At 33.8% G+C, this 14,527-nt stretch overlaps 1 protein-coding gene across 7 annotated transcripts; it reads left to right on the top strand.

The window, feature by feature from the left end:
* The first annotated feature begins 235 nt into the window (after nt 1-235).
* Nucleotides 236-14,240, top strand: LOC110858763. 7 transcript variants are annotated; one of them, XM_035858871.1, is made up of 13 exons: nt 383-522; nt 835-1,037; nt 2,020-2,420; nt 2,621-2,976; nt 3,041-3,115; nt 3,233-5,586; nt 5,648-5,803; nt 5,887-5,970; nt 6,051-6,196; nt 10,566-10,675; nt 10,878-11,011; nt 11,092-11,591; nt 11,667-14,240. In XM_035858871.1, exon 13 carries the CDS (start codon nt 12,119-12,121, stop codon nt 13,838-13,840), a length of 1,722 nt encoding a protein of 573 aa, XP_035714764.1. In that variant the 5' UTR covers nt 383-522; nt 835-1,037; nt 2,020-2,420; nt 2,621-2,976; nt 3,041-3,115; nt 3,233-5,586; nt 5,648-5,803; nt 5,887-5,970; nt 6,051-6,196; nt 10,566-10,675; nt 10,878-11,011; nt 11,092-11,591; nt 11,667-12,118; the 3' UTR covers nt 13,841-14,240. The 7 variants fall into 5 exon arrangements, 6 of the variants coding, with proteins under 6 accessions (XP_035714764.1, XP_035714767.1, XP_035714763.1 ...); XM_035858870.1 differs by having other exon boundaries at nt 10,566-11,011; XM_035858872.1 differs by having other exon boundaries at nt 5,648-5,761; nt 10,566-11,011.
* Nucleotides 14,241-14,527: the final 287 nt, after the last annotated feature.

The following is a 14,527-nucleotide window of genomic DNA, read 5'->3' on the forward strand; positions in this document are numbered from 1 at the left end:
AAATGTCTGACAAAAACCTACTCTACTTAAATTGGATTTCCTGATTACAGATATTTAACAACTTTAGTCTAATGGCGTGATTCTTTTGTGGCTGAGTGTAGTTCAAATAAATGTTGCAACGCTGCTGCTAAAAATATGTATGATTAACATGACGGGGATATTACGCCTTATCAGGCAGACAGATAACCAAACGGCGACGCCTAACTAATTCCACGTAGCATGTATTACTCCGCAGCACTTGAAATAAAGTAGTTGGAAAATAAAAGTAAGGAACGTTCCAGAATATACTATACCCTGAAAAGGGTATAATATATTCTAGTTCTTAATTCAAGAATCCACCCGCGTTTCTTGAAAAACCTTGACATGCCTTCTTCAAAAATTTGGCGGAATAGTTTCATCGCGCAAAAGGATGACTCCTGGTTTGTGAGTCTAGGCAGAAACATCATTTTGAATCACATGTCGAACTGTGACGTCTTCATTAGAAGTTTGGAGTATCGTGTCAAGGAATTTGATGAGGAATGGGTAAGTAAATAATCTACAAATAGCTATCTATTAAGTATTTGATTATCACGGTTGTCAGAAATATGGTCAGAAAGCTATTTAGTAGTTGTAAAGTGAGTCACTATATTAGTGACCTCTAGTGGCAAATTTAAAATTAACACTATTTATTTAAGTGTCGCCACTACGTACACAATATTTTTTTCTGGTTATAAATTCCCCATCTTAAAGAAATTAAAACTAATTATATTGATTGGAATTATATATTGTTGCGTAGTGCATAATAACCGATAATTTTCCTCTATCTGAACTCATACGTTTTTAAAAATGTTATAGGAAGAAGGATTTATTCAAGTGGTCGACTACATCAAGAAGTCCCCAGACCTGTTCAAACAACTCAAATGTGTTGATATTAAGCTAGGAATTAATTGCATTCCTGATCAAGATAAATCAGAGGATCATCACAATATACTCAAAACTCTGAAAAAGTCCATAATCCATGGAGAGTCGCATGCTAGGAAGGACTACGAAGATAACGGGTAATTGTCGTAGTTTATTATATGAAATATACAAGTTCCTACATAATTATAAATATGTCACATTCATTCAAGGTGGTAAGTTTGTGTAATGAGTAATGCGAATTATTCAAAATATTTTAAGCAATTTGTTTGCGTTATTAATTCATGAAAGGAATGATCAATGAGTACATAAAATTTCGAATTTTGTGAATTGAATGATTGAATTGAATTAATTAATGGAATAAATGAACTGAATAACTGAATTGAATGATTGAATTAATATTCCGATTAAGCATCACTGGTATAAGGTGCATTTCAGTGAGATGATCTCACATGCATTTGAAGTTAGTCAATCTACACCTTGCAGTGAAATGCTACAGAATTTTGTGCCTTGTCTCAAAGTGTCACAAATTACCGTAAACTGACCCTTCATTAATTATAGTGGTCAAAATACGATTTTAAAAAATCAATATGGGTCATCTTCAGGATCCCATTCGATGAAATTTTTTGGAATTTTACTTTATATTCACTCATTAAAACCCGTTAACAACCTCTTTACCAAATTTTAACCTGATTAGATGATTTTTTTAAATTCGGTATAGATGAAGGGTCACACTAGGTAAAAGGGTATATATTCCATTCTACCTTGACCCAGAAGACACCCTGTGCCAAAAACTTAGCATTTTGTTTTGAATATTCTGAGTCAGAATTTCTGACTCTTGACCCACAACGACTAAAATGACCCATACCGGTCAACCACTTGACGGATTTGGCTTATCTTCGAAACTGATTCCTAATTTTGCATTTTCTAAGTGTGTGCTAAATTTCAAGTCGATTGGATAAGTTTTACGAGAGTTATCAAAAGACGGACGGACGGACAGACAGACAGACAGATAGATAACACGGGTATATAAACCCAAAAAGAGAGTTATATAATCTCCTTAATTAAATTATACCCAATTAATCTTTGAAACTAACATATGAATAACTAAATTCACAATAGGATCCGCCTCGTCATCTCTAACCGGAACTGTCCCGAATTCTTGAAGTGGGTGAGGTCCTACTTAATGGAGTCAGCGTACTTAATCCTGCATTTCTGGAAGAATGGTTGGAACCAATAGATGAAGAATTCAAGGCCTTAATTAATCTGGGAGGGTCAAACAGAACGAAAAATGGCAAGTCGATATCCGTCAAGCCCAACGGAGAAATTGGCAACCTGTTCGAGCATTTCGTCCTGGGAAGATTCACAAACAAATCCGAAGGATAACGAAAGGGGAGGGCTAGCAAACATTTTTTGTACCAATCTCCGGCGCTAATTGGAATGATGGTGATTGAAGTATAGGAGATTACAACGTAAGAAAGGCTTAAACTTTGGGCTTCAGGGGATGTACCGGATACAAAAATGTGTGTACATATCCAATATTAGTTAGTTTTAGGGTTAATTAATTTTTATTCGTAAATTCGTGATGAAATTTTAAATCTTCGACGAAATTATGAAACCAACATTCATAATTTCAATTTATAAAGGTTATGTAGTCAAAATTATTTGTGTAAACATTAAGTTCGTTTTGCAAGTATTACATTTTGATTCATTTTTGTTCCAGACTCAAATAAAAAATCATGGCGACAATTCCTCAACCCAACGATGGAGGAGGAGGTCCCTGCTTTATCTGTGGGTTATCCGACCTCGCCTCCGAATCTCAGCCGCGTCGTCGCTACGCCGAATTGACGACAATCTTCAAAACTCTGGTCATGACGACGGACCTCAGGAAAAAACTGGATGGCTCGGTCTACTCAGATTTTACGACGAATATCGAATCCTGCGCCACATGTTTGACCACAATTAAAGAAGTCTGCGCCCTTCATCAGGAAATTGTTACGTTGCAAACGGACATGCACAGACTTTTCGAGGGGGCGAGAGTAAAATTGGGAAAGATTCTGCCAAAATTGGTGAAAAAAGGTTGGAGTATTTTTTGATCCTTAATAAGTTACAAAGTTTGTAAATGAATTATGAATTTTTGCAGTTACACGACAAACTAGTCAGAGAAACTGCAAGGTTAATAAAAGAGCAAAAATTGTGGAGGCCGAAGAAGTCGCAGGTATATTTTAATTGTAACCCAAATTATGATTTTTTTGTTTGAATTTTCCATGAATCTGTATTTATTTTGCATAAAACACATATGGCCATTTCTAACCCGATTTTTTTCAAATTACAGATTCCAGACTGGATAGTTTTAACGATGAGATTGAAATTAAGGAAGAATGCGAAGATTTATTCTACCAGGATGCCGAGATAATCCCAGATTCGTCAAAACTTATGCAAATGGATCCATTAAGCTTGGATGGAGATGATTCAACTTTTGATGGACTAGATACGAAGTATAAGCTTGACAAATACTTGACTGAAAACGACTTGAAAACGACTCCAAACCAATTGTACTCGACTCTGACCTGGCTTTTCGTCGCACGCCGGAGAGACAATTTTATCGCCCTGTGACAATGCAGTACATTTCAATTACGGAGTCACTTCTCCAACTTTTACGAAAACCTGGTTTCTTTGAGATTCTTGAATTAAACAAGTCGTATAATGGAGATGTGTTTACTACGTTCCGCGATGGATTGCTTTTTAGCCAAATGAATTTCCCCAAAAACACAATATTTATAAATATTTACTTTGACGAGGCTGAGGTAGCAAATCCTTTAGGGTCGAAGGCTGGCAAGCATAAGCTGAGTAACTTCTACTATTCGATTCTTGATCTCCCAAAATTTATGTTGTCATCGTTAGATAATATTCTTCTGTTAGCATCAGTGAAAAGCTCTGACATGAAAATTTCTTCATCAAATTCAGTTGTGCGAGTAATAGTTGAGGAATTAATTTCGCTGTGGAATGTGGGAATTGATTTTGACCTTAACGGGGTAAAGACGAATGTGAAAGTTGCACTTGCTCAATTATCTGGGGATAATTTAGGCCTTCACTCCATTTTAGGGTTTACAGAAGGTTTCACTGCCAATTTTCCATGTCGACGTTGTAGATTACATAGACAAGAATGCCAGAAATCTTTTATTTTAAATGACGCTAATTTACGTACGGTAGAAAACTACACTGCTGACCTTAGGTCTAATAACTTTTCAGCAACAGGAATTAATTTTGAATCAGTACTCAATCGGCCTCCATATCACCATGTTACGAAGATGGTAGTGTTCGATATCATGCATGATATATTTGAGGGAGTTGGTATGGATTTAGTTATTCTTTTACTTCAGCACTTAATAAGTCAAAAATTCATGACCTTAGACAAATTAAATCACAGGATTGAATCCTTCGATTATGGTAGACATTTCTGCAATACCAAGCCTTCAATTTCTAAACAAAGTTACCTTAAAGGTGATTCCAAATCTGGCCAGAATGCTTCCTAATCACTATGCTTGATAACGGTTTTACCTCTGCTAATTGATGACTTGGTCCCAGTCGGGAATATTCAGTGGAATTTGTTTCTCACGTTTAGGGAAATTTTAGATATTCTAATGGCTCCAAGTATCTCTAAGGGTGGTTTGACATATGTAGACTCATTGATTTCGGAATTTGAATTTTGTCAAGAAATTGCTCAAGCCAAAGCATCACCATTTATTGCATTATGCAAGTTCAATTGAATTGATTGGACCACTTCGTTATTTTTGGAGCATGGCATATGAAGCAAAACATAAATTCTTTAAAACAAATGCGCATATGACTTGTAATTTTAGAAATATTGCCAAATCAGTCTGTTATCGTCATCAACTGTCCCGAAGTTTTCGTCTGTTGTCTAAAAATGAGTTCTACCATAATGATTTTCATTGTGATATTTACGACACAGTTCAAGTATCGTCTTTGGAATTCGAGAATTTAATTAGGGACAGATTTAACATGGAAATGGTAAAAATTTCTAACAAGGCAACTTTAAACGGGTTGGAGTATCGGATTGGTAGTTTTGTGTACTTGGGCTGCAGAGAAGAGGAACAGTTGTTTGGTCGAATTGAATTAATTATTTTGGAAGATGGAGACTGTAGTATAATAATTTCCGAAATGAGTGGAGAGTATGATAACCATTTTTGTAGTTATGTTCTAAATGATAAAAAATCTGTCCGAATTATTGATATAAATGATTTTGCCTTCTTCCTGCCCTTGTATTCAATGCAGTCGTTCAAATTAAATGATTTATCTAGTTATATGATCCTTCCAATTAAATTAATTTAGTCATTAATTTCCTATGTACAATGTTTATTGGATTAATTTCTGAATGATTTTGGAATTTATGGGTGTATTTAAATTAAACAATAAAGTAAGTGCGAAAAAATAATTTTGTATTTAATTTTTCAGACGTTTCACGTCAATGTTCCTGAGACTGAAAATTTCTCATGTTCATTTCTACAAGACGAAACTCATTCTGAAGCTGGGATTTCAATTGATACCAATGACATTTTAGACGAGAAAGAAGCACGTGAAAGGGGGCTGTGCTTGTCGCCGTCAATACTAAAATGTAGTTCAAAAAGCTCCAACTCGCATTCAAATCAGGAGGAAATTAAAAATAAGGTTTGATAAGTTTGCCAATATTTGAGGTTGTAATACTGTCCCTTAAAGAATTATATTTCAGGAGTTGCCACCCGCTCCAGTCTTGGACTCACAAAATTGTCAAGAGCTTTTAGTGCCGTCAAATCTTGTACCAATTAAAACCCGTTTTCCAGTAAGGTCACAAATTGATAACCAGGTATTTGCTTCTCCGGGAGCAGCAGTAGCAAATTCGAACAGTGTAATTATTTCATCCATCAATATCAATTTAATTTATTATACTCAGTAGAATTCAAATTTCGTTTTATTTTAATTTGCATGTAGAATGTTTCAAGCCAGGCGGGGACCGCTCCAAATCTAAAATAAATTCCCCGTCAATCTTCGTCACGTAGGAATATCTATGGATTTGTGAGTGAATTTTAGAGTCATTTATGCATGACCTGTGAAGTGCGCTCACATTTGATGTCCTTTTTCCATATTCTATGTAGGATATAAACGAGGTCCTTCAGAAATCTACTTCTTTACAAAAAATCGTCGCCACCAAGATTCCAGAGAATTTAATGATCATTAAAGCAGATAGGCAACTTATTGCAGCTGTTCTTATCGATGTTGTCATTTTGCACCATGGAACCCGGTTTGTGACAATATTCTTCATCGTTTTATATTTATTTACCATGTTTAGACAATCAGAAAGCTACCCTTTCACAAAATCTTACTGTTTATCTGATTTGGTATCGAGTCATTTTTTGGTTGATATAGGTTTATGTTTTACTCTGGATTAAGTATATTTTTCTAAGCGTGTACCAATATGGTATAACCATTTAATACCAAGGCGGTAGAGTCACGTATCAATACCGTTAGGTTTTTTTCAATACCAGGTTTCTAAGAGTGCATAAACTTGTAAACATTTACAAAGAGCGTACTCACGTCAAACTTCGCATATCTCGCATATCTCGCAAATTGAGCATAGCAACATAACTTGCGAAGTTTTGCGAGATATGCGAGATTTCGTAAAAATTTTGCTGGAAAACCATGGGATTTTTTTCGCAAATTTACCCAACAATTGGGCATGTTCTTATTTCGCAAAATTACTTCGCAAACTCATCCTCATCATCGCTAGCAAGGGAAATGTAAGAAATCCATGGAAACAATACCAAAATAGACATTTTTCAGTAGATTTGCGAGATTGGAGAGATTTGCGAAGTCATATTTTGCGAATCCCCTCACGACAGAAATATTTTGATCTTCGCAAGTTTGCTAAATGAATTGCGATGCGAAATAAGAAGTTGTCGTGAGTACGCCCAAAATTTGGTAAATATTTCTAAGGAAAATAAACACACATATTTGTGTAAACTTACTCCGATCAAAGGGATTCTCTTTATTTTGTAAAAGTTTGCAATTGTTTATACAAAATTTACAAATTTTACAAAGTTACCAATTAATGCGTAAATTATCTCATTACTTTAGAAATTCATAATCCCATAATCTATTAGGTTTTCCACATAACAAAAAAGCAATATCTTTTAAGTTAGTAAGTCTCATATGTACGAATTCTTGCAACACGCCGTTTAAAATATCGCTGCGTTTTTTAACTGCTTAACAAGATTTTAGATTAATTTTAAGGCGATAATTTTATTAAAGAAACAAATTTTTGTACTTCAAATCGTGAATTGTGAGTTTAATCCCGATACGAAATCCTGGATTCTTACAAATTAAGTTTTCGGAAATTTATCAGTTTTCTGTGTAATAAATAATTTCAAGGTTTTTCATACTTTGAGCACATAGAGATTTATGAGGCCCAAAATTTCACTAAAAATGATTATTCTCTGATCTAAAATTTGAAAAAATAGAATTTTTTAGCGATTTTTTACCCATATAAATTTTCACACTTTGAGGATATTCGAGAGACAAAATGGGGTGCAAATTTTACCCAAAGCTAACAAGTTTGATATAAAATTTGAAAAAATTGAATTTTTAATTTTTAAAGAATTTTGAAGTTCAAAATTTGAACACTTGTTAACAACGAAAATATTTATAAAAAATTATGTATAACCTACACACCGTAATTATTAATTATTTGTTTCGAAGCATGTATTTTACAAATACAGATTTTCTACATCCGATGGGCTGGACTTTTAGAAACTGTACGAAATCATAATGTTTGATGAAACGTAAAAAATAAGTTTAAAAATTTTATCACAATTTTAAAAACGTACGTAACCTGTGTAATTTCCCAATTCCTAATATTCATTTTTAACTCTGAACACTTACAAAAATTGTTTAAATTTCACCATTTTTATGAACAATTTTATGGTCGCAAGTACGTTTGATTAAGGTGATGTCGTTATGCTCGAAATGTGTGCACACATTTCCACACGTGTGGAATGAATTTTGTGCCAGAAAAATTTTTATACAAAGTTTCCAATGTTTTCTTTTTAAAAATTAAAATTTTTAGATTACAAAAAAATTGGTGGTATTAGACCCTATTTAAAAAATTATGGATTATTTTATGTTCTAAAGTAATATAGATTTTCTGAATTGACGATAAATAAGCTTTGGAAATGCTAGCGTAACAATAAAAATTTGTTTTTTGTGAGTAAATACAATTTTGGGAAAATAAAATTTTTTGAAATAAAATTGAGTAGAATTGTACCCATTTACATAAATACCGATTATCATTTTCTTCACATGAACTACCACACTGCTACCATTTCATAGTTGGCAATTCGGCCATCATGAATCTCGCAAAACTTCGCAATTATGTTGCACTGCTCAATTTGCGAGATGTGCGAAGGTTGACGTGAGTACGCTCTCTATAAAAATGACTCTTTTTACATGAATCATTACACGAATGAATTTATTTTCAAGTAAGTTGTTAACACAAAATGAATAAATATTTCCATAATTTAGACACCTCTTGTGGCGTTCGGATATCAATAGATAACTATAAGTTTTCTAATGGAAGAAAATAAGCATATTTATTTACAAAATTTTCACTTACAGTTTTTCCCCTAGTCTTAAATTGCGTAATCTGTGTAGATAGTAATTTCATAAAGCGACGTACATATTTACCCTCCTCAATTATTAATTACTAAGGCAATTCACACAGACCTTACATTGCGATGACGCCAGCGGTCTCGCTCCGATTTTTATGAAACCACGAAAATTATGTAGCCTTAGGTAAATAATTGAACACATGTTTCGGGATTTTTCATAATGCTCAGTTTAAACAATGGTATAAGTGGCCGAAAATTCGCATTTTTCTCCCTCAAAAAAGAAAAACGAAAAACTTCACGAGAAAAATGCGAATTTTCGGCCCCGTTTACCATCATAACTTTGTTTAAACTGAGAATTATGAAAAATCCCGAAACATGTCTTCAATTATTTAAATACCTAAGGCTACATAATTATCGTGGTTTCATTAAAATCGGAGCGAGACCGCTGGCGTCATCGCATAGTTAGTAAGATTGTATAACCCGTAAATTCCGTAAACTTTTAAACCTTTGCAAATATTTTAAAGGAAAATTAGCCCACAAATTTTTGTAAACTTACTCTGATCTCTTTATTTTGTAAAAGCTTGTAAAATTATTTTACAAAATCTATCAATTTTACAAAGTTATCAATGACTGCGTACATTAGCTCATTATTTTAGCGATTCATAATTTACACGATTTTTCGCACAATAAAAACATCTTGGTACAAAATCTCGTATGTACGAAGCTATTGCAACTGCAATACGCCGTTTGAGAAATTACTGAGTTTTTTAACTGCTCAATTAGATTTTAGATCAGTTTGTTTAATTGGGGAAATTATTTTATTTAAAAAAAATTGTTCTTCGTAATGGTGAATTGAGAGTTTAGTGGAGACACGAAATCCTAATTTTGTTAGTAATGCTTAAAAATTCAGTTTTTGGGAATTTTTCAGTTTTCTGTGTAATAAATACTTTAAAGGTTTTTCGTACTTTGAGTATATTGAGATTTACGAGTCACAAAAGTTTACCAAAAATATTCATTCTATTATGTAAAATGTGATCAAATTAATTACTTGAGCGATTTTTAACTCATATGATTTCATGATTTTTAACACTTTGAGGATATCGAGATAAGAAATGAGACTTGTGGGGCACAAACTTTACCGAAAACTAGCAAGTTAAATAGATATAAAATTTCCAGAAATTGAATTTTTCAGGGATTTTGAACCTACTTATATTTCTGGGAAAGAAAATATTTAAAATTTTACTGACTTGTACACCGTAATTAATAATTAGTGATTTGGAAGAACTTATTTAAAAAATTCAGATGGAATCCTCCGATAGACCTGAGTATCAGTTTAAACGAATTTATAATTACAAGTGAAACGTAAAAAATCAGTTTAAAAAATCGTATCACAATTTTAAAATCGTAAGTAATCTGTGTAATTTCCTATTTTTTCTTATTAATTTTTTACTTTGGAGAAATCAAAAATATCCGCAACAATTGTTTTGTAAATTAAAAACTCTAATTTTTTTAAAAATCCGATATTTTGCATTATTCTTTAAAAATCTTTCAGGAAAATTCGTCCCAAAATCAAGAGAAGGCTTTACCTTAAGCATATTTACGCATATATCAAATTGCCTATAATTCTTAAATCGGTGTACAGTTCCAACAAATTTTTGATTTACATTAATTTTTAAAGACAAAATTAACATGCACAAAATAGAAAATTACACAGCTTATGTATACGATTTAAAATTATGACAAAATTTTGAAACTGATTTTTTTCATGTTTCACCAAAAAATATATATGATTTTGTTTCTCCAAGATTGAATTGATGGGAAAAAGAAACCATGGATTTATCTGTATTTTGTAAATTATTCTTCATCTTCCTTCGCTTCTTACATCACTGTGTAGTGGTCGAGATCATGTAGTGAGTGAGACGCGCATGCCTATGTTCAAAGTAGAAAAAAGAGGGTTTGGTGAGCTCCTGCTGGGCGCCGAGAGAACCATTGTCTTTTTCATAGCAGTGCAGTGTGGACGTGTGTGCCTGAGCTCCCGATTTTTCGTTCTTCAACGGATTTTTTCTCGCCGGATTTTCGAGTGGGTGTTTCCCGTCTTTCCCTCCTGAATCAACAAGGTAAGGTAACCATTTTTTACGAGGGTGGGCAGTTTTTCCACGTAAGAAGGATGTTTTTGCCACAAGAAAAATAACAGTAAAATAAAATCTCTGAGCAACCTTGAATAGGTACGGGAATTGGTGCCTATACGGCCCAAATAAAATCCCGAGGTGTTCCTATACGGCCCTCACCTAGATTCTAATTAGAATTATTATGTCGCAGAATTATGACAACCCCAAGAGCATCCTGGGATCTTAATTTATCAGATGAATCTGATAATGAAGTTGAGAATACGGCAAATGTGAATTCTGAGGCGAATGCTTTTGCAAATTTGTTCAATGGATCAGGCGAGAAGGGTAAATTTTTGTGCTCACTAATCCTATCAATTGATATTCATTTGACCTGTTTATATTTACGAGCAAATGATTGTTATTAGGAATTGATAATGTGGCCCCTTTGGATAGTGAAATTCAAGATTTGTTAAGGGATGTGGAGAAATCAATTGAATTTGGGCCGGAGATAATGGCTGAAGTTGCTGAGGGCTTTAATAAAACAATGTGTCGTCCACTATCAAAAGAGACCTCAGACAATTTGAAAAATAATTTCAAGATCCCAATCAATTGTAAACCGTTTGTTAGTCCAAAAATGAATCAAGAGATTTGGTCACACCTCCCAGGGCCGGCTCGTTTTATCGATTTAAATATGCAACAAAATCAATTCTCCCTTGGAATTGGACTCAATGCTTTGGCACAAATTGCAAATGAAGTTGCGAAAAATGCAAGCAATATACCAAAAGAGGTGAAGATTTCCATTCTTAAACTTGCAATTGACGGGGGAAATATTTTGGGTGACCAAATCCAATCAATTTCCAAAAAGAGACGACTTGAAGTAAAAAAGCACATTAACTCTGAATACCACGGGATATGTAACTCGCAGGTATTTTTTATAGTAATAATTTTTTGTAAACAAAAAATTTGAGGGTGTGCTAAATGCAAAATTTTTGTGTAAAAGATTCCAGTCTCAGAATTTCTCTTCGGTTCCGATCTGAACGAAACCTTAAAAGCTTCCAAAACTGCATCCAATGTTATTCGCAAGTCATTTACTCGTCAAGGACAGAACCAACGTCCCCAACCTTATTTTAATCCTCGCAGTTCTTTAAACTTGAATCGCCCAAGGCTCTTCACTCCCCAGAGGCAGCAGTTCGGGCAGCAACAGAGGGGAGGAATGTTTCCACGTCGACGTTGGCATACAAACAACTTTCTTCAACAATCAACTCCACATTATCAAAACCAGAGGAAGTAGCAAGTCATCAAGCTAATAAAAATCAGGCAGGTCAACTAAAATATTTTGTTAATGAGTGGCAAAAAATTACTAAGGATAGGTTTGTGTTAAGAACCATTCAGGGATATAAAATTCCATTCGAATCTGAGCCACAACAATTATCTGAGCCTAATAATCCACAGATGAGTGAAACAGAGTCCAAATTTATTAATGATGCGATTTCGGAATTAGTTATAAGTAGCGCAATCAAAATTTCTGAAGAAGAAGCTGGACAATTTATTTCACCAGTCTTCACAGTTGCCAAATCAGACGGGGGCCGTCGATTTGTTTTAAACTTAAAGAAACTTAATACTTTTATTTTTGCACCGCACTTTAAATTAGAAGATATTAGAATGGCAAAACAGTTAGTTAGTCCAGGGTGCTACATGACGGTGATTGATCAGAAAGATGCTTACTATATGATCCCAATAGCTCTCGAATCTCAAAAGTATTTAAAGTTTCGATGGAATGGCGTCCTGTACGCATACACTTGTCTTTGTTTTGGTTTGAATTTGGCCCCCTGGTTATTCACAAAAATTATGAAGCCAGTTCTAGCTTATTTACGATCAAGGGGATTTCAAAACGTGAGCTATTTAGACGATTTATTAACAATAGGAAGAACTTTAGAAGCTTGTCTTGTCAACCTTCAGTTCACAATTAAATTATTTGAAGAGCTAGGAATCAGAATAAATTTTAAAAAGTCTCAATTAATTCCTTCTCGTGAAGTTAAATTTTTAGGATTTGTAATTTGTTCAATTGATATGAACTTAACCCTTCCGATATCAAAGAAAAACAACCTTGTACAAAAAATAATTAAGTATTTGTCTTCCAATTGTAACACAATTCATAAGTTAGCTGAAATAATTGGTATTTTGATTTCTGTCTGTCCAGCTGTGAAGTATGGTCAACTTTACACACGACAATTAGAGATTGAAAAAACTTTAGCACTGGAAAATTCAAATAATTCATTTTTGGCAAAAATGGTGCTGTCTAACGAAGCTATTAAAGACCTAAATTGGTGGTTATCACACGTACAGTCAGCTAAAAAGGGGTTAAGGAAAGATTCGTTTGACTTGAGGATAACAACTGATGCATCACTCACAGGGTGGGGTGCAGAATGTAATGGTCAAACGACGAGAGGTTTTTGGTCAATATTAGAAAACAGGTACGATATCAATGAGTTAGAAATGATTGCACTATTTAATGGATTGAAATGTTTTTCTGGTGCCAATAAGGAAATTTTGTGCCGTACCGATAACACTACCACCATTTCATACATAAATAAGTATGGTGGATGCAAATCTATAAAACTTCACGCGATTGCCAAGTCAATTTGGCAGTGGTGCGAAGAAAGACAAATAACAATTTTTGCATCGTATATTAGCACAAAAGATAATTTTGTAGCCGACGCTTTATCTAGAGAAAGCGTTGACGAATTTGACTTCATGCTTAACAGTAGTAATTTCAACTTAATTAAAAACAAACTTGGTGATCCGAATATTGATTTGTTTGCGTCCAATTTAACTCGACAGTGTGACTGCTTCGTATCATGGAAGCCTTCTCCAGGTTGCGAATGGGTCGATGCATTTACACAACCTTGGACAACATATTTTTACGCATTTCCTCCTTTTTCTCTTATTCCTCGAGTTTTAAATAAAATAAGAATAGAAAAGTGTGAAGGAATTGTCGTGGCTCCTTATTGGCCTACTCAGGCCTGGTTCCCACTATTCAATGATATGAGTATATCTCAAGTAATAATAATTCCAAAGAATAAAAATGAATTATTTTCTCCTTATTTGAATAGGGCACATCCCTTGAGTTACCAAGTGACATTGATGGCAGCTATATTATCAGGACAGCATTGATTAAATTAGAACTTCCAGATCAAGTTATAAATATTATTAGAAAATCATTATCACTAAGTACGTGGAAGCAGTACGAATCGTCACTTAAAAAATATGTAAAATTTTGTACTGAAAAGGGTTACGATGTTTGGAAAATCGATATCTCCCAATATTTAAATTTTTTATCATCTTTGGTTGAATCTGGTCTAAGTTACAATTCTATAAATACTGCTAGATCAGCATTGTCTACAGTTTTTGGAATGAATAGCGATATAAATATAGGAGAAAATAAATTAATATGTAAGTTTATGAAGGGGGTGTACAAATCCAAGCCCCCACTTTGTAAATATAATGTGACCTGGGATCCTTCTTCTATTTTAGAATTAATTTCCCAATGGGATAATAGTACTATAAATTTAGAACGGTTAAGTTTAAAACTTGTTGCTATTTTAGCCTTAACGACAGCACAAAGAGTTCAGACCTTAAAGTCCTTAAAGATTAGTAACATAATTTGGTCCAATCCTGTTCAGATAAAATTGACGGACGTACTCAAAACGACCACGATCCGTAATCAGAACCCATTAATAATTTTACCTCCCTACCATGATGTTAGACTTTGTCCCGTAGCTTGTCTTAAGATATACATAGATAAAACTAAAGAAATTAGGTTACAAAATTGTGATCAATTGTTAATTTCGTTTGTAAAGC

This window comes from Folsomia candida, unplaced genomic scaffold (assembly GCF_002217175.1).
Source record: "Folsomia candida strain VU population unplaced genomic scaffold, ASM221717v1 Fcan01_Sc022, whole genome shotgun sequence".
In the NCBI taxonomy this organism is placed as follows: domain Eukaryota; kingdom Metazoa; phylum Arthropoda; class Collembola; order Entomobryomorpha; family Isotomidae; genus Folsomia; species Folsomia candida.